Raw genomic sequence first — 19,924 nt, 5'->3', positions numbered from 1 at the left:
CTAACTTCAAGCTTCCCTGCGCAAGAAACTTATGGCAGTTTACCAATTACAACTCATTCCTGAGGGAATCGCTAGGAGGCACAGACACTCTCTGTTACATAAGAACTAAAAGGAGGCTTCTTTTGTTCGCCGTTAGAGAATTTGCTGTTTTCTCTCTTTTATACCATGTGCAAATTCCCTGTAGATTTTCTTCCTTGCATTTGTGATGGTAAAAAATTTGATCTACAGATTACAGAATCAAGCAAAGTCTTTATAAATAGTGCCAGCTGTGTATGGTTGAAAAAACTAAAGGGGCTTTGATAAGTGTGATTCTGGTTTCTGCTCAGTCACATACATGACTGTATGACTTCATGCAACTCAGTCTCAGTGATGAACCTCAGTTATTTCACCACAAACAGGGAAAATAAAGAACTCACATGGGTAGCTTGAGGATGAAACAAGAAATGCTTATGAAAATCTTTAAAAGCAAATATTATTCAAAAGCAAAAAGGTAATATTATAAGAAGATAGCTAAGTAAATTTTGTTTCGTATCTTTCTTGTCCTTTAAATGTCTAGAAGTTTTGGTATTTGCTGATTTTGTAGGGTAATCTGCTTTTACTCTGGTAAAACTGCTGAAGTCAAGTAACCTTAAACTAGCATGTTCAATTTATTAATATTCAGTGAAAAATCATTTAAACAAGAATTTGTCATACATATTCCCAGTTCTTTCCTCTAAGAGCTCCACATACATGACAATCAAGCCAATAAATTCTTAAAAGTTAAAACTACTTCTTTTCTAGTTTGTCTACTGACAAAAGGCAGAGCTAAGTTAATTATTTTGAATTGATCAAGGGGAAAGGGCTAAATACTAGTGCAATATCAAGACTTTTCCTGAATTTCACTTCTTGTCAGTATGGCACCTTTAGCAGTATGTATTGCATTTAATTGTAGGAATACACAATTAAGAAACACAATGGAAGATGTATTTATGAAGTCTTTGGAGAAAAGATAATAGATAGATATAAATTCAATATGCCTAAATCCACCATTCATTGTTCATACTAAACTCATGTATCTGTAAAGTTATCCTACAGGCTCTACAGAAACATCAAATTTATTGACATGGATGATTTAAGTCATAAGAAGAGTATTTTGCAAAAGTAGTGGATAACATGAGAGCCAACAGTATAAATATTACTACTGGTAACTTTTTCCTATAGAAGTAAACTGGTAAAACAATTGTAACCTCAAAGCACAGCTATTCCTAAGTGTATTTCTGGAATCTAGGTTCTAGGGAACTAATGATATATTTGCAAATATTTAAAGTTGGGCTAGGAAGAATCTCCCATGTTAACAGAAGGAGATCTGTACACTAAATCTACTTTTGCCTTGTGCAACTCTGAAAAACTCACTAGGTCTTATCTGGCTATAGGTAAATCACCTGCAAGACAAAGACAGATTATAATTAAACCCTACATAAAAGACTGCTCAAAAAACCAATCTGAACAAAGTAACACTGAACTTCTCTCAGAATGACATCGGAATGAAGATAATAAAAGATAAACGTAAGTGACAACACACTACCATCTACAATTTTGGGAACTTCTTTGGTAATAATCCATTCTCCAGGCTGCAGCAGAGACTGTCCATAATACATATCAGACTCTGCACTTGTGCTTGAAAATGCAGAACTACTGGAAGGTGTCAACTCTTCAAGTTTGAAGAAATCTAGGCCAGTTACTGTGCCACCAAAGAATCTGCAGCCACCAAGACAACCACACTTGTTCTTACACCTCTTATTCTTCAGGGTATCATCTGGCCACAAAAACCACAACCTAAACAGAACATACAACAAAAGAAACAAAAGAACGACAACATAACAAAAACTCATTAAGAAATCAGAAACTTTTGAGCAAATAATTTAATATGTTAACTGTTAATATTTTTAAAAGACAAGTTAAACACAAAGGTTTATTTTTACTATGGACTATCTTTTTAATTATTTTGCCTTTCTTAAAAAAAATAGTCTCACCATGGTGAGATGAAAATAAGTGGGACCAATAATGAGAAATAGAACATACATTTTTAAAAAATCAAAGAGATAAAAATATATGTATATATAAATTAAACATTTAAATTCACTTTAAAGACAGCAGTAAACATTCTCAAAAGAACAAAAAATTTAAACACTAATTTAAAAAACATAACTATTAGTATAGATTATGCTTAAAAGATTATAATATTTAGCATGGCAAAGAGTTAGTCATAGTACACCAAAATGTTATAAATATGTGGCAAGTAAGAAATTCTCAATAAAATCAAAATAATACACCACTCTATATTTTAGAAAAAAAAATTGTTGTGATTTTGTAATAAGGACTCTGAATGAAGTATTAAGAATTAAGACAGTAAGAGTAAATGTCTGTAAAATTCTTTAGGCTCTGTGAGTGACTCCCACACAAAATTATCAGCCATTATTAACTACCCTCCTTCCTTAAAAATATTATTATTATAGAAATCTGAGAAATATATCTTTATTCCTTTTTCAACTTTAAGTAATAAAACCTCATATTAACAGTCCATTTTTCTAAGCATTTCCACATGCATTATCTCACTAGATCCTTAGGGCTCTCACAGGAAGACAGAATAAGTATTTCATTTCCTTTTTATATTCATTCATTTATATTTCTTAAAAGTATCTACTATGCACCTTGTATGGTGCTAGGCATAACCTTATCCATATGAAGTTTATAGTACAGAGGCAAAGACAGGTCACACAAATAGTATCTAATTATAAATTATAGTAAGTGCTCTGAGATAAAAAAGAGGGTGTTGTGACAAAGAACATAATGAAACATTGTTACAAAAAATAATAATTGAGATGTGAAAGATGAGATGGAATAAATATATCAAGTTAGAAGTGAAGAAATAAATATATCAAGTTAGAAGAGGAACATCAGTCTGGGCAAGACAAAAGGAAAAATATGTATAAGGTATGTAAAACCCCTTATGCAAAATCTGGAATACAGAAGTTGTGCAACAAATGTAACCTACCCATCCCTATCTTTATATAAACCAGTGTACCAGTTCTCAAACTTCAGCTCACATTAGAATCGCTGGGAGGTGTATATGTATGGCTGAGTCCTTCACTGTTCACCTCAATCACAATACTGTTTGTTAGTCGGCTATATCCCAACACAAAAAGTTTAAATAAAAAAACAATCACTGGGAAGGCTTATTAAATTAATTTTCTGGCTGCAGTCACCATCTGTAGTAATTTGGGAGTCCAAGAAAATAAAATCTGTCACCGTTTCCTCTTTCTGCTTTTTCCCCATCTATTTTCCACGAAGTGATGGGACTGGATGCTATGATCTTAGTTTTTTTGAATGTTGAATTTTAAGCCAGCATTTTCACTCTCCTCTTTCACCCTCATCAAGAGGTTCTTTAGTTCCTTTTCACTTTCTGCCATTAGCGTGGTATCATTAGAGCTACCATGTAGGGAGAAGCAATTTACTGTGGGCAGGTAAAAGCCTTACCTGTTCTTGCTGGATATGCCAAGAATGCAAGGCTCTGACCAGGCTATATCTCAGGGTTCTGGAAAAGAGCAGGCTCACTCCACTTACTATAAAAGTGGTAAAAGTTACCTAAGCTCAGTGTTCCTCTTCTGTAATGCACCCTACTATGTGCAGACATCCATCATGGGTCTTTTCTGACATCCCCATGGGACTCAGGGATAGGGGGGTCAGGTTTAGCAAATAAAAATGTTTGTGCCCATGTAACAGGTGGTGTATACTTATACTAAAAAGTAATCTGTTGTTTATCTGAAACAATTCTAACTGCACATCCTGTATTTTCTCTGGCAGTCCTATTTGTGGGACAAGGGTAACCAGTGCAAACACATTTGACTCTGGCTAGTACTTTTGCTGTAATAAAGTCCTGTGTCTCACCAGGTTTCGCACGTCTTCTGCCAGCAATCAGTATACTGTGGCAGGATAACTTCTTAGCTAATGAGTAGGATAAAATCTCAAACTTCACAATTTTTAACAAATCACAGCACTGAAACTAACCTCAGTGAGGCACCCTAAGTCACATGGAGCCACCTCTTCAGCTTCACTATCACCCTCCTCTACCATCTGACCTATCAAAACAGGCACTGTCTTCATACCAACTGGCTTCCAGGGCAACAGGGCACAAAGAAACCAAAATGTTTTTTAAACAATATTCTCCACACATGAGTTTTCTTACTAAGATTTATAATATACCAGTATCTTAAATAAACCTAAAAGATTAATGTAATCTCAATAAAAACCTCAATAGGATTTCTTTTACTAGAAAAACAGTTCTTTGGGGAAGATTAATAGGTGAAAATATCTAAACATTTTAGGTGTTAAGTATTAGTGTTTTTTTTCTTCTATATTTGAACAGATATTTGCAAAAAAAACTATTTACATCCTTGGCTGTATTAATGCACACATCATAAAAAAAAAAATCCAGATGGTTTAGTTTTATGTTAGTAACAAAAAAAGAATAGTAAAAAATAAAATACAAGGGCCATGTGACTACTAGCAAAGAAGTGCTCTCAAATTAGTACAAAAAAATTATAAAACAGAAAGGTGAATACATTTGAATACATAAACTTAAAATCTATTTAACATAAGAAAAAATAAATGAAACTGCAAAATATCAGTAACAGGGATCCAAAAAGGGCAATAATCTTTATAGAGTTCTTAAAAATTGGTAAGAAATACACCAAGATCCCAATAAATAAATGTATATAGGATACTAGCAGGCAATTCACAAATGAGGGAAAATATCCAATAAATATCTGAAAAAAAACTATTAAATAATCCCAAAATAAAGAAATGCAAAATAAGACAGAGATACCACCTTTCAGCTACTATAAAACACTCAGGGGGTGGCCAAGGTGCAGTAAGACAGAGACTCTCGTAAACAGCCACTGGGAATATAAACTGAAAAGCGCCCAGGCAGTAACTTGGGAAAGCCTATCAAAAGCTCAGTCTTTAACAGTCACACCCCCTTCTGAGGAAACTATTTAAAAGATATACCCAGAAATTGTGGGAAAAGCCATTTACAATGAAAAATTTAGAAACAATCTATTTATTTAATATATGGGAAATGGCTAAGCACAGCTCACAGACCCCAGCCTTCTGACTCAGGAAAAACAAGCTGCCAAAGGGCTGCAGCCAGTGAAGAACCAGACAGCCTCCCCAGTCTCCTTTCCTCTACAGACGCAAGACCCTCTCCTCTAGCCTCCAAACCTGCCTATGTTTCGCCAAAGTCTGCTTGTCTTGAATCGCAATTCTTTGTTATTCCCCCAAAATCTTACTTTGCTGCTGGTAAAAACAATAAACAAAAAAAAAAGAGTTTTGCTTTTTTTTTAAAAAAAGGTAACAATTACAGAAATGCAGAATTTTAAAGTGCAAATACAGGATGATTTCAAGCTTAACAGAAATACATTAAAAATACTGGGAAGAAATGTTAACAAATTCAATGTGGTAGGATTATGATAATTATTTTCCTTTATTTCTTAATAGTTTTCTCTATTTTTAAAACAAGCTTTGTAAACTTTATAAACTTTAGAAGGGAAGAGATGAGGATGGAAAAAGTCATACTATCATTTTGACAGATGTAATTCAGTAAGAAGCTTTGGAAACTATTTAAAAATTATTTCTTAAGGTTTAGGTACTTTTTGTCTTCCCTGCAACTGTGAAGACCTTCAACAGAAGTTTTGTAGAATAAATGGTGATTAGTAATGGTGTTTTCTAGGAATGACAAATTAGAAGTGGAGGGCTTTGGTGAGAAAGAAGGGGTGTAAATGCATTACAAAATGTTATAGGGGCAGTAATTTATATTTGTTTCACTGTTGACACACATAGCATGGGCTTAGAAACATATCAGAAAGTACTTTTTTCCCAGCAACCACACCGTCAGAGATGATATATACTATGTGATTATTTAAATATCAAATTCGTATTTACTCACGGAAGTGTACCCAGCATAATCACATTCAGTCTTTAAGATGTTCTGATTTTATTCCTAACAGTAGGATTTCCTCTATAATTATCTAGTACATTTCATTGAACTTTATTACCATTCCTAAATTTGACTTACCTCTTAGTTCTGGTATCATGAGTTTCTAAGAAATGTCTTTGGGCCTCATGTTTAGAATGATGATCAGCAGCTAATGCAATATCAACAGTGATAAGTCCTAAGTTGGCTGACCCAGCTTCAAGCCAATAGGCCCTCCGAAGTACTGCAGGCTGAAGTCCAACTCTGGAATTATTTAACTGTTCAATGTATTGTCTCACTTGAAAATCCTGAATTGCAGCACTTATTCCTTCCCCAACTGACTGATTGTGGAGATTACAGTTTGCAACCCGAATTGCACCCATCTAAAGTTGAATGAAGAAAAAGAAACAAAACTGTAGTTTCTGTATTTTTAAGCAACTTATTACAGTAAACTATAGAATAAGTAATTATTTCAAATAGTCTGACAAATGGGAGAAAGAAAGGAAAAGTGAGAAAGTGGAAACAAAAAAGATAAAGCAACAGAATAAAAATAAACATTCAAATTTAAAAAGAAGGTGAAAGGAGAAGACTATAATTCCAAATGAAATGAGAGAAGGAGAAAAGAAAAATAAGAAGGGCAGCAACAGATGAATCACAGACTCTCAATGCCTGATTTTCAACAGTAACCCTTAAAGCAGAGGTGGCAAACAAATGTTTCCAGGAGCCAGGCAAGATGTTAAACAAATAAAGCCTAAAGGCATTCAAAATTAAATCGTCTAAAAACATTATGAGTTTATGTTCCTGTCATAAAAGCAACCTACTAGTTTATATTCCAGCCATAAAGCAAGGTTATAAAAATTCAGTAAAAGAAAAAAGTAGTGAAAGTATGTTTAAAAAAAAAATAAGACTGGAAAAGAACACAAGTGAATTAAAAAATAGAAAGCTCCCTCCTAGAATGTTGTAGTATTCTGTGATAGCAAGCTAAGAATATGTGATTTACTTCAAGAAATAGAGGTTTGGTTTGGCTAAGAGGAAAAAGGATTACACTGACCAAGAAACAGAAAAATGTGTACCTTTATATTTGTAGCACAGCCATGCTCCACAATATAAATATCGGCTCCATCTACTGCCAAACGAGTCATGGTATACTTCAAGTCATCTGAGGTTGGACAAGGCCCCGGAATACAACTCAACTAAAATGAAATGAATTCAACTCTTAATTCTTCACCATCAATTAATTATTTTGATATGTAAGTGTGCTTATTTAACAAAACAAAATTATGGTTACATGTGTATTTTAAATTATCAATTTCACCTTTTAATAATGATAAATTATATATAGATATATTTATAATGAGAAATGAAACAATGAACAATTAAATTCTTGCCAATTAAGAAAACTCATAAATAACCATGTGTCACTTTCATTCAAAAGTGACAACATTAAATTGACAGAATAGAAACCTAATTTGTTATTAAAACTCAAAAAGAATAGCAACGTAAACTGATAAACAGTATCACAGGTTTATATGAACTGTATAAGAATTCAAAGTTTTAAGATTTTAAGAGTATTTCATACTCCATACACATGCACATTTTTACACATCCACAAATATATGAACTGTAAATGTTATGTTGATATCTTGAAAAGTCCACACACACTTATTTTTGTTATTTTATTATTTATTCCTAAAACATAGATTTAGTCATGATTAGGTTGGAAGATAACATACACATCACCAACTTCAATGAACTTTGTGAAACAGCAGCTCTGAGTAAAGTGCCAACCCAACAGCATGTACTCTGCTCAGCAGCAGCAGAGCCAGGACTACAAGGAAGGCGTCTCATATGACAGTCAGTGTTCTATACTAATGTATTTCCTCCACACAAAATAAGCCTTTAAAAAACTCTGATCTAAAATGACAGAAAGAATATCAGGGGCTGCAAGGAATAGTGGCTGACTGCAAAGGGTTACTAAGGAATCTGCTAAGGTGACAGAAATATTCTAGATCTTTATTGGCGGTAATGGTTACATCAGTACATGTAACATTTCTCAAAACTCCAACTTAAAACCGGTGAAACTGTATGGAATTTATGGCTCAACGAAGCTAATTTTTTTTTAAATTACAATACAACTTAAAAGCTTTCAGTATTAAAAAAATAATAAAGGGGGGAGATGCCTACAGCATAAACAAATCACCCATAAGAAACTAATGACTAAGGAACCAATTTCCCAGAGCCTGGTGGTGTGTTTATAACAAGAAAAAAGTAATTTTTATCACCAATTATAGCTGTTTTATTGATGATAAATAAGCACAGGTTACTGATTTTTTTGGATATAAAATAAAAGCTGAATGATTTATTTCCAATTCACAGTAATACAATAGCAAACATATGGTTTGTATACAAAAGAAAAAAGAAAGGAAAGACACCGAGAAAAGAAACTGGAAAGAAAAGCCAAATTGTTAGAAATGGTTATCTCTATGATGCAGAATTGGGGTCAGCTATTTTTCTTTTCTGAGTTGCTCATTTCTCAAATGAACATACTTTAAAAAATGTTCCACACCCCAAATTCATAAGGAACATTCTTTACTACAAAATAACACCCTGCATCTCACTATACATGATTTCAGGAATTATTATAAACTTCCTATAACCCTCTTCAAAGTAGTGTAATGACCCTTAGCCACAGTAGTGCAATGTTGTAGAAAGAGCATAAGATTTAGGGTCAGGAAACTAGGCAAATTCCCAACATCATTAATTACATTATAGGAGAACGTGTATGTTCCAGAAGGGTCTGCCAACAACGTCATGCAAGGAATTCAACCTTCCTCCTCCACCTTCTAAATCTTCTACATAAGTGCACAGCTATATCCCGAAGAGTTAGTGTAATAATGCAGTAAGATGTTAATGTTAACAATAAAAATTTAAGAGATACAATTTTATAATATCTCCATTTACTTGTGAATGTATGTTTTAAGAATTACCTCATTTTAGATATTTACAACTAAATAAAAATGACTATAAATTAGCAAAATAATTTGATTAATTGAAAAAACTGAACTTTCATTTTGAAAAAACCCATAAATGTTTGTAACACTGCTAACATATTTTTAACATACCTTGGATTCACAGAAGCGTCGATCAATTCCATGCTGACATACTACTACTGATTTTGGTCTTTCCAGTTCATACTCTCGACATACCACATGAAAAATAAATGTCTGTCCCCACTCCAAGAGACAAGCCAGCTACGAATAAGCCATGACAGGTGGACAACACTGTTAGCGTCCTAAACAAGTGTTCATGGTTCAAAAGTTTATCAAGGATATTAATACAACTTGAAAGAATCCAAACAGTGCTTTATACCTGCTATATAATCTACTTGTTAGCCAATATCATTTTTCTACCTTGACATCATATATAAGCTTATGTTACTGTTCATTTGTAAATGACAAAATGCATTGCCAAAATGAAAAATCATTTCAACTGAAAAATGAAACTTCAGCAACCTCTAAAGCCAGTTATTTTTCTTAAAGGTTTTATCTTTCTTCTTATATGACTAGTCCGAATTCCGTGCACAGAAAAGCACCTAGAATTCTCTATCTGACCATAAGCCAAGGTTCAAAGTGAAATTTATATCTACTAAGCTAAAATTTTATAAAATCAGGTATTTGAAGATTAAAAGAACTTTCATGAATAGAAGTTTAAGTATATATCAATTTTCATCAAATCTTGAGTTTTTAAAAAATCTTAGGGTCATAATTTATCAGTTTACAATAAACACTGAGCCAGGGGTATACACTGTATTATCCCTGCCCCCCAAAAGTATATAATTTAAACTCTCAGAAAATATGAGTTTACTTTAAAATACACAAAAAATAGAATAAACACTAAAAGCACCAATGGATTCATGAACCTTGAGAGAAACAGTGATGCCAGGATTTCAGTGTGGAAGAAAGAGAAATGTTTCAACTTCTAATAAAAGCTGAGATTCTAGCAATCTTTAGATTAAAAGAACTGTGTCCAGTCTTCAAGAGTCAGCATGGCTTCACTGCATGCTTGTTAGGGAATAAGCTGTTTTTATTATATGCTTCAGTTTTTACTTATAGATTTAGAGACAGAAAATGGCAGATAGAATAGTTATGAGGTATGTAACAACTAAATATTTATTTTCACCCATTACTATATGTTTATTTCCATCATTTTTATATAAAATATCCTTTTTCAATTCTACTTATTTTTCTACTATTTCTAGAATCTTAATTTTTGCTTCCCTTCAACTATCTCCTTCAGATATAATCAATACAAGTTATCTAGTCTGGTGGCTCAGTGGTAAAGAGACTGCCTGCCATGGCAGAAACCTGGGCTTGATCCCTGGGTCGGGAAGATCCCCTGGAGAAGGGAATGGCAACCCACTCCAGTATTCTTGCCTGGGAAATTCCATGGACAGAGGAGCGTGGTGGACTATAGTCCACGGGGTCACAAAGAGTCAGACACTACTTAGCAATTAAACAACAACAACAAACAAGTCTTTACTTATCTGCAGGTTGCCACTATCTACCTCTAAATTACATGTTTCACACTCATTTTGTAATTCTACTAAAAACTGAGTATGTACATGTCTACCACATTTCAATCCTTTGAAACACTAATTATGAAACGCATATTATAAACACAGGCATACCTCACAGATACTGTGGATTTGGTTCCAGACCACCACAGTAAATTTGCAACATTGTGAATATCACAATAAAGTAAGTCATAATTCTTTTGGTTTCCCAGTGCACATAAGTTATGTTTACAAGTAACTAGTAGTCTATCCTGTGTACAACAGCAATATATCTTAAAAAAACAACATATATATCTTAATTAAAAGGCACTTTACTGTTAAAAAATGCTAAACTGAGCCTTCGATGAGTCATGATCCTTTTGAAATAGTAACTAACATAAAAGATCACTAATCATAGATCACCATAACAAATACAATAATAATGAAAAAGTCTGAAATAGTGCAAGAATTAGCAAAATGTGACACAGGTACATAAACTGAACAAATGCTGTCAGCAAAATGGTGCTAACAGACTTGCAGTATTGCCACAGATCTTCAATTTGTAAAAAAAAAAAAAAAAAAAATCCCAAAAAACCGCACACAACCAGAAAGCAAAATCTGTGAAACACAAAAAAATGAGGTTTAACTGTATTTGTCTCAACAGGTGAAATTTTATAGTAGTACAGACATTTCACTAAATTTCAATGGCCCATTTCTATAACTAAGGGTTACAGTCAGCCCTCTGTATCCTTAGGCTTCACATCTGCAGTGGGCTGAACCCATGACTGGTTGAACCTGTGGATGCAGAACCTGTGGATGCAGAACCTTTGTCAGGGAGGCTGACAGCAACCCTTAAGCCCTCTGAGAATCCTAGACACTAGGTGGGACAGTGAGGGGAAGGAGAATTTATCCAAAGGGATTACAACTAGTCTTCTACATGAGATTTTCTGCCAATAAATTCATGGTTATTTTTCTAAATCAGTATCCATATCACTAAGTGCAGATTCAAATGATGCTACCTTGCTTTAGGACCTGACAAGAAAAGAAATATGCTACCTTAATATTATAAATGCCTCCTTCAAATCCTACCTAAGAAATACACAAAAAAGTAAAGTTCTCAGAAAATTATCCTATGTACTGGAAAAACAAGATTGTTCCAACAGTGGAGAGTCAATTTTAATAATATATAACTTGATTTCCAGAAACTTCTCATCCTAAGTACTTCTCAAAAAAAGTCTTGAATTCTTGAAAATATTACACAGGACTATAAAAAATTATACCCATCAATTTTATGTGGCCCAGAAAACTGAAACTTGTCTCTGACTCATCCATGACTGAGAAAATTTTAGTGGCAAGTAAACGTAAAATGAACATTCAAATGGGCATACAACTTTTTCTTGGGGAGGTGGGTCAGTAAAGGAAAAAGGAAGTAAGTCAGGAGATAGCATTCTGAGACCTGAGAACATACCTGTGGTGCTGTGACCTTAGCTGTAAGGCTTCCAGCCTGCACATCAATTAGCCATGCGTATTCTAAGGAATCACTTCCCAAAGGAAGACCTTCCGCTGAGAACATAGCATGTGCTCTCAGTTGGAGACCTGACAAATTGATGTGACCTTCCCTGAGCACTTCATCCACAGGCGGTCGCTGCTGAAAACAATAAGCACAAGAAAAATCAGCATTTATAATTGTTAGTTGCCTTTTCCCCCAGAGACAAATGGTAAAAACACACTATCTGGAAAATAAGACTTTAGGATCCAAAGCTCTTAACACAGCCTTGTATCCATAAAAGTAGTCTGAGTTCAGCTACTTTAGTGACATTATCTGTAAAAGCCCAACTGCAAAGCAAGACAGCAAAGTCTTAAAAAAATGCAGATGTCTCTTTGGTAGGCACCTCAATAAATAAAAAGAAACAAATATTCTGACTTACAGGGAATGTGAGAGACCAATCTTTTGTGACAAGGCAGGAATCATGAGATTAAAGTATCAAAAAAAAGAAAATAACATGGAAGAAAAAAGACCCATTAAGACCATAATGAGGAACTAGCAAAGAGAACCATCTTCCAAAAAGATTTTGAGAATTATGTAAATATTAAAAGGAGAGATTTCTCTTACAGAGAATAATTATATACTCATAACTAAAAAGCATCAACATTTCAAAGAGAAAATTTCTAACACTTATTCAGAAAGCTAAAGGGTATGTCCTAAAATAGGACGTTCCATGGAACACTAGGTTCACAGATTGTTATTAGGAAAAAAGAATCAAGTAAGTTTGGTAATGCCCTAGCCATCAGTCACCAACTTTTCTAGAATCTACCTTCCAGCCTCTCACAAATGCATTGAGTTTCTTTCAGCTTCCTGCTATCATCCTGGTTCAAATAATACAACCTCTCGCCAGGATCTCCCAGCATTTATTTTTACATTGTTCTGCTCCATACTCTACAAGAACACCACAGAGATCTTTTAAAAAGGCAAGTTTTACCATGTTCTTACCTAAAGACCAGAGATCAAATTATCAACATTTGTTGGACCACGGAGAAAGCAAAAGAATTCCAGAAAAACAACTATATCTGTTTCACTGACTATACCAAAACCCTTGACTGTGTAGATCACAACAAACTATCAAAAATTCTTATTTAAAGAGATGGGAATAGCAGATCACCTTACCTGCCTCCTGAGAAACCTGTATGCAGGTCAAGAAGCAACTGTTAGAACCAGACTTGGAACAACTGACTGGTTCAAAATTGGAAAATGACTATGACAAAGCTGTATACTGTCACCTCACTTATTTAATTTATATGCAGAGTACATCATGAGAAATGCCAGCCTGGATAAATCACAAGCTGGAATGAAGACTGTTGGAAGAATTACCAAAAACTTCAGATATGCAGATGATACCACCCTAGTGGGAGAAAGTGATAGGGAACTAAAGAGCCTCTTGATGAGGGTGAAAGAGGAGAGTGAAAAAGCTGGCTTTAAACTCAACATTCAAAAAATGAAGATCATGGCATCCAGTCCCATCACTTCATAGCAAACAGATGGGGGAAAAGTGGAAATAGTGACAGATTTGATTTCCTTAGGCTCCAAAATCACAGCATGTGGTGACTGCAGACATAAAATTAAAAGATGCTGGCTCCCTGGAAAAAGCTATGAAAAACCTAGACAGCATATTAAAAAGCAGAGACCTTTGCTGACAAAGGTCCATATAGTCAAAGCTATAGCTTTTCCAGTAGTCATGTACGAATCTAAGAGCTGGACCATAAAGAATGCTGAGCCCTGAAGAACTGATAGTTTCAAATTGTGGTGCTAGAGAAAATGCTTGAGAGTTCTTTGGACAGCAAGGAGATCAAACCAGTCAATCCTAAAGGAAATCAATCCTGAATATTCACTGATTCTGAAGCTGAAGCTCCAATACTTTGTTTGGCCATCTGATGCAAACAGCCAACTCATTGGAAAACACCCTAATGCTAGGAAAGAATGAAGGCAAAAAGAGAAGAGGGCGGCAGAGGATAAGATGGTTAGGTAGCATCACCAACTCAATGGACCTGAATCTGAACAAACTCCAGGAGACAGTGGATTACAGAGGAGTTTGGCATGCTGCAATCTATAGGGTTTCAAGGAGTCAGACATGACTTAGTGACTGAAAAACAACAGTTATCTCAAAGCCATTACATGCTACCAAAGCACTTCATTCATTTCCTTGCAGCACTTTTTACATTTGAAATTATTTATCTTAATTTTACCATGACAGTATTTTTAGTGTGTATGTGCAGGCCATCTTACAGGGTTAATGTTCCTTGTTTCAGCGCAAATTTTGGAAACTGCATTCTTTAAAAAGTGCTTTTAAGGACAGGGCTAAATCAAATTCAAATGGTATTCTTAAAAGGTCATTTCAAATTGTGACTATAATAAAAGCTCTAGAGAGTCTTCTGATACATTTTTTGTCTAAGATGTGTGATAGTATATAAAATCACCTATCTCCAGGCATCAGTTCCCTTCTATTTTCTGTGAGGCAGCTGGAGAGGATGGTCAATGAAGCTCACTTCTGGCATTGAGATTCTATAATTCTCAATATAAAGTTTTTGATAGCTTTTCTTGAGTTCAAAGATACATGTGGATCTTGGCTTAGATGAATCAATACTGCTCAAATGTCCATACCACCCAAAGCAATCTATAGACTCAATGCAATCCCTATCAAAATTCCAATGCCATCCTTCAAAGAAATAGCAAATAATCCTAAAATTTGTATAGAACCACAAAAATCCCAAATAGCCAAAGTAACCCTGAAAAAGAATAAAACTGGAGGCATCATACTCTCTTACCTCAAACTCTATCACAAAGCTGTGATAATCAAAACAGTATGGTATCAGCATAAAAACAGACACATAAATCAATGGAACAGAATAGAGAGCCCAGAAATAAACACACACATATATGGCCAGTTAATTTATGACAGAGGATCCAAAAATATATAATGAGGAAAGAGGAGCCTCTTCAACAGACAGTGCTGGGAAAACTGGGTACCACATATTAAAAGAATGAAACACAATCACTATTTTATATCACACACAAAAATCAACTAAAAATAAATTACAGACTTGAATGTAAGACCTAAAACCATAAAACTCCTAGAAGAAAATATCAGCAGCATATATATGTCAGTATATCTCTGACATAAGCTTGGTGACTATTTTTGAATCTAACACCAAAGGCAAAGCAACAATAGTAAAATATACAAATGGGACTAAATCAAACTAAAATGCTTCTTCAAAGGGAAGGAAATTATCAACAAATGGAAAGGCAACTATCAACAAATGGAAAGGCAACCAGCAGAAGGAAAAAAATATTTGCCAGTCATTAATCTGATACAGGGCTAAAATCTAAAATATATAAAGAATTCCTACAACTCTGTACCAAAAGGCAAACAATCCAATATAAAAAATGGTCAGAGAATATCAATATTTTCCCAAAGAAGGCATGCAGATGATCAACTGACACATGAAAAGACGTTCAATGTCACTAAGCATCAGGGAAATGCAAAACAAAATCACAGTGACCTACCACCTCACACCTGTTAGAATGGCTATCATCAAAAACAATTAACAAATGTTGGTGTGGATGTGGAAAAAAAAAAAACACAAAAAAATCCTTGTGCACTATTAAGGAGAATATAAGTTGGTAAAGCTACTATGGAAGATAACGGTGATTCCTCAAAAATTAAAACAGAACTGCCATATGATTCAGCAATTCCACTTCTGGGTAGTTATTCAAAGGAAATGAAACAACTAATTCAAAGAGATATATGCATCCCCATGTTCACTGCAGTATTATTTACAATAGCCAAGATATGGAGACAACCTAAGTGTCTGTCAGTGGATGAATGGAAACAGAAATCATAGTGAGTATATATATACAAGTATCAATCCTAAAGGAAATCAATCCTGAATAGTCACTGGATGAACTGATGCTGAAGTTGAAGCTCCAGTACTCTGGTCACCTTATGTAAAGAATCAACTCATTGGAAAAGACCCTGATGCTGGGAAAGATTGAGGGCAAGAGGAGAAGGGGATGACAAAGGATGAGATGGTTGGATGGGATCATCTATCCAGATGTATTTATCACAGGGACCATCCAAATGTATTTTCCAAGAATGCTGGATGCCTGCATATGTATCTGTTGCTAGTGTATTAGAATACCATCTGAAAGTCAACTATTTATGACTTCTGAAAGACATTCTACCTACACAGACACTTAGGTGAGTTTATCTGAGTTACTTCACAAAGATAATGCAGCTCATTCTTTGGAAAATGCTAGAAAATAAAGGTTGATTTCTTGGTACTTCAAACCCATCATGATCAGAAACTCATACTCTTCCCCTGTTCCTCCTCCCATATTCTTTATCGTGCACTAGCTTGGTTAACTGCCCAAGCCAAAAACCAAACATCATCCAGGGTTCTATACTTTCTCTCAACACTCACTGTCAAAAAACCAAAAACATAAACAAACATGTGGATCTTGGGTTGTCCTAAAGGTAAAGACTACCCGGTACATCAGTAAAGACTACATTCTGAAATGTACTATGGCTTACATCACTCTGTGGGTTGAACTGTGTCCTCTATAAAGACATTCTTGGAGAAGGAAATGGCAACCCACTCCAGTATTCTTGCCTGGAAAATCCCATGGACAAAGGAGACTGGTAGGCTACAGTCCATGGGGTCGCAAAGAGTCGGACACAACTGAGCAACTTCACTTTCACTTTCTTTCACAAAGACATTCAGTTCCTAAGCTCAGGTACCTGTGAGTGTGATCTTATTTGGATACAATGTCTTGGCAAATGTAATCAAGTCAAAATGTAGTTACACTGTATTACAATGGGCCTTTGTCCAATTAACAGTGTCCCTGTAAGGGGAAAAGGTAAGACACAGAGACTCATGAAGAGAATGCCAAGTGAAGATGGAGACAGAGATTTGAGTGATGCAAAACAGATTCCCTGTTTGCAGCTACAAAACAGGGAATGCCAAGGACTGTTAACAACCACCAAAGCTAGGAAAAGACAAGGGAGCCTTGAAAGAGGGCATGGCCCTGCCAAACACACTAGTTTCAGACTTGTAGGCTCCAGAACTGTGAAAGAGTAATTTTCTGTTGTTTTAAGATACCTAGTGTAGGATACTTTGCTTTGGCAGCCCTAGTATAAAACTAATAGACATAAGATGATCAAGTAAAAAGTATGTGGCTTCATAAGTCGGACACGGTCACTGGCCCATCACATTAGATCCTTAGCCTTGAAGCTGTGCACTAAGACAAATGCTACCTGAAATAAGGAGCTACAGATGAGTGACCCAGAATTGAGTCTTGAGGGTAGTCATAGTGTGAAGCTTCCTATCATGAGAGAGTATTAGTATAGAGACAAAAGAAAAAAATATTTCTTAGAAATGCTAGCACTACAAAATGCAAGCAAATTAAGTAGATAAGCAAATTCCTAGAGAATATGTATAGACTATACTTGTCTTCGGCATGAACTATATATAAAGTGTTTGCCATCTGGGAAACAAAATGTCAGTCGTATCAATACTTCTATTACTGTCTTGATATCTCTACACCATGAATTCCTCTTCTTATCACCATATAAATCACACTTTACACTTTTGTCTCTGTACAAGTATGCCAATAATTGTGCAATTAGGGGTAATATGGATGCTCATAATAAACTCAATAAAATATTTTTTATAACCAGCAAAGACTTTTGAGAATGCAGTGATTAACAAAAGTTGAAGTATCATCAGTTACTCAAAAAATCAGAGCTACTCTCCTGAGAGTCTCAGAAATCAGCCTTTCTGAGAAGATATTTCCCTATTACCTTTATTAATTTCCTCAAGAGATTTGAAAAACAGAGATTGGTTTCTTCTCTATACATTTGCCTCTCAAAAACAAAACAAAACAAAACCAATCCTAATGACCCATTAATTACAGAAAGAAGGACCAGAGTTATTTTTAAGGTTTCACATGACAAGTTAAAATGAAAGTATTACACAAGTGAGAGCTTTGTGACGACAGACTAGTTCTGCACGCTAATTTTGGTGGCAGTTACACAAATCTACCCATGATGAAATGTCACAGAACTATGCATACATATTGTACAAATGTCAATCTCCTGGGTTTTTTTTTTTACCATAATTATGTATAAGGTCAACATGGAGGAAACAGAGAAACTCTGTACTATCTCTGTAACCTCCCATAAATCTATAATTTCTTGAAATAAAAGGTTTTTAAAAAAGAAACATGTTCTGTGGAAAACATTAGTATACATTAAGTGTTAACTTTTAGCTACTACACTAAAATAATACAGTTTTATCGAATCCAGGTATCCCACATTACAGGCGGCTTCTTTACCAGCTGAGCCGCCAGGGAAGTCCACTACAGCAGAAGAGTGCAAAGGGGTAGGCTCTTTTATATAAGATGGTCAGTTACTTCACAGAATCCATGGTGAGTTATCATTTGTTGATGATTCATCATCCTGTCTATAATTTTACTTTGTCTTACATCAAAATCCATCACAGCTCTAAAGCACACCACTTGACTAAAAGTAGGAAAGAGACTTAAAGAAGGGGTAGATGCCAAAAAAAGTCATTGGCATTAAAAAAAGAATAATAAAGTGACAATGTACCCAGGAATGTAAAATATTCCCATTTGATGAATGTCACCAGTTCTCTTCCAAAAGAGCCTTAGGGATATCTTGAAGGTATTAGCAAAGGACCTTGTAAGTATGTTGGATGAAAAGTATTAATCAGTGTTCATGTAGATACGTGAGTTTTCAAGATTTATGGTTCAGTCACTCAGTTGTGTCCAACTTTTTGTGACCCCATGGACTGCAGCATGCTAGGACTCCCCGTCCACCACCAACATTTATAGTTTATGATACTGATTAACACTAACACTTGGACCTCCTTTCGTGGCTCAGATGGTAAAGAATCTGCCTGCAATGCAGGAGACCTGGGTTTGATACCTGGCTTGGGGAAGATCTCCTGGAGAAGGAAATGGCAACCCACTCCAGTATCCTTGCCTAGGAAATCCCATGGACAGAGGAGCCTGGTGGGCTACAGTCTATGGTGTCGCAAAGAGTCAGGCATGACTGAGTGATTAACATATAATATTACCACTTAGGTTGTGATTTTCAACAGAATCTACCAACATTCTATACAATTAGTTTTACCCTTTCATAAACATATGAGAAAGTCAGAAAGCATTTCTTACAATTTCTAAAAACAATAGATATATAATTGTTTGGGATCACATAAATAAGGAACAGCAGTGGAAAAAAAGAAAAGCTAAAATTCTTGAAACAATTCACATAATACAAAACTGCTTAGTACAGTTAAACTGAAGGCTCCTAATTTAAAAAGCTATACAGTCCATGCACAGAAGTTAACACATTGTTTTCACCCCATAAATAGTAACAATAAATTTCTGAGTATCTACCACAACTCACTTTCACATTACCTGATAGTTATCACTGACAAACACATTCAGGGGTGACAGGACAAGTTGCAGCATGGTCTCCCTAAATCCTTTTTTCATCTCAAAACATAGTCTTTCCAAAAAAGCTGTAGGGCACTCAGGACCATCAGTTGTTCCATGCTAAAGTCAAGCAAAAACCACAATCAATATATAGAAAAATTAAAGACCAAGGAAGTACAGAAAAATAAAAATTACACTTATACAATTAAAAAATTTTGATTTTTTTCTAAAGGAAGAATGGTGCTTACTGACAAAAATAACTATTCTGTATCCCAGAAAAAGACCTTAGGTTAACTAAGCACCAGAGCTGATTTCTCTCCTGTGAGACCCTAGGAACATAATATGGACC

The 19,924-nt window shown here is 34.9% G+C and overlaps 1 protein-coding gene across 4 annotated transcripts in view; it reads right to left on the bottom strand.

The window, feature by feature from the left end:
• The window catches only part of BLTP1 (bridge-like lipid transfer protein family member 1), a 215,994-nt gene that overhangs the window by 112,445 nt on the left and 83,625 nt on the right, over nucleotides 1–19,924 (bottom strand). For all 4 annotated transcript variants that reach the window (XM_065903724.1, XM_065903726.1, XM_065903727.1 and 1 more), the window contains exons 22-27: nucleotides 19,558–19,695; nucleotides 12,031–12,210; nucleotides 9,133–9,261; nucleotides 7,084–7,203; nucleotides 6,113–6,393; nucleotides 1,565–1,815 (exon numbers count right to left, since the gene is read on the bottom strand). In XM_065903724.1, coding sequence (XP_065759796.1) covers nucleotides 1,565–1,815; nucleotides 6,113–6,393; nucleotides 7,084–7,203; nucleotides 9,133–9,261; nucleotides 12,031–12,210; nucleotides 19,558–19,695 — 1,099 coding nt within the window. The remainder of the gene's footprint in view (nucleotides 1–1,564; nucleotides 1,816–6,112; nucleotides 6,394–7,083; nucleotides 7,204–9,132; nucleotides 9,262–12,030; nucleotides 12,211–19,557; nucleotides 19,696–19,924) is intronic.

This window comes from Muntiacus reevesi, chromosome 13 (assembly GCF_963930625.1).
Source record: "Muntiacus reevesi chromosome 13, mMunRee1.1, whole genome shotgun sequence".
Classification (NCBI taxonomy): Eukaryota; Metazoa; Chordata; class Mammalia; order Artiodactyla; family Cervidae; genus Muntiacus; species Muntiacus reevesi.
The sequence above is the reverse complement of the archived record's forward strand: the minus strand, read 5'-3'. Positions and strand labels throughout refer to the sequence as shown.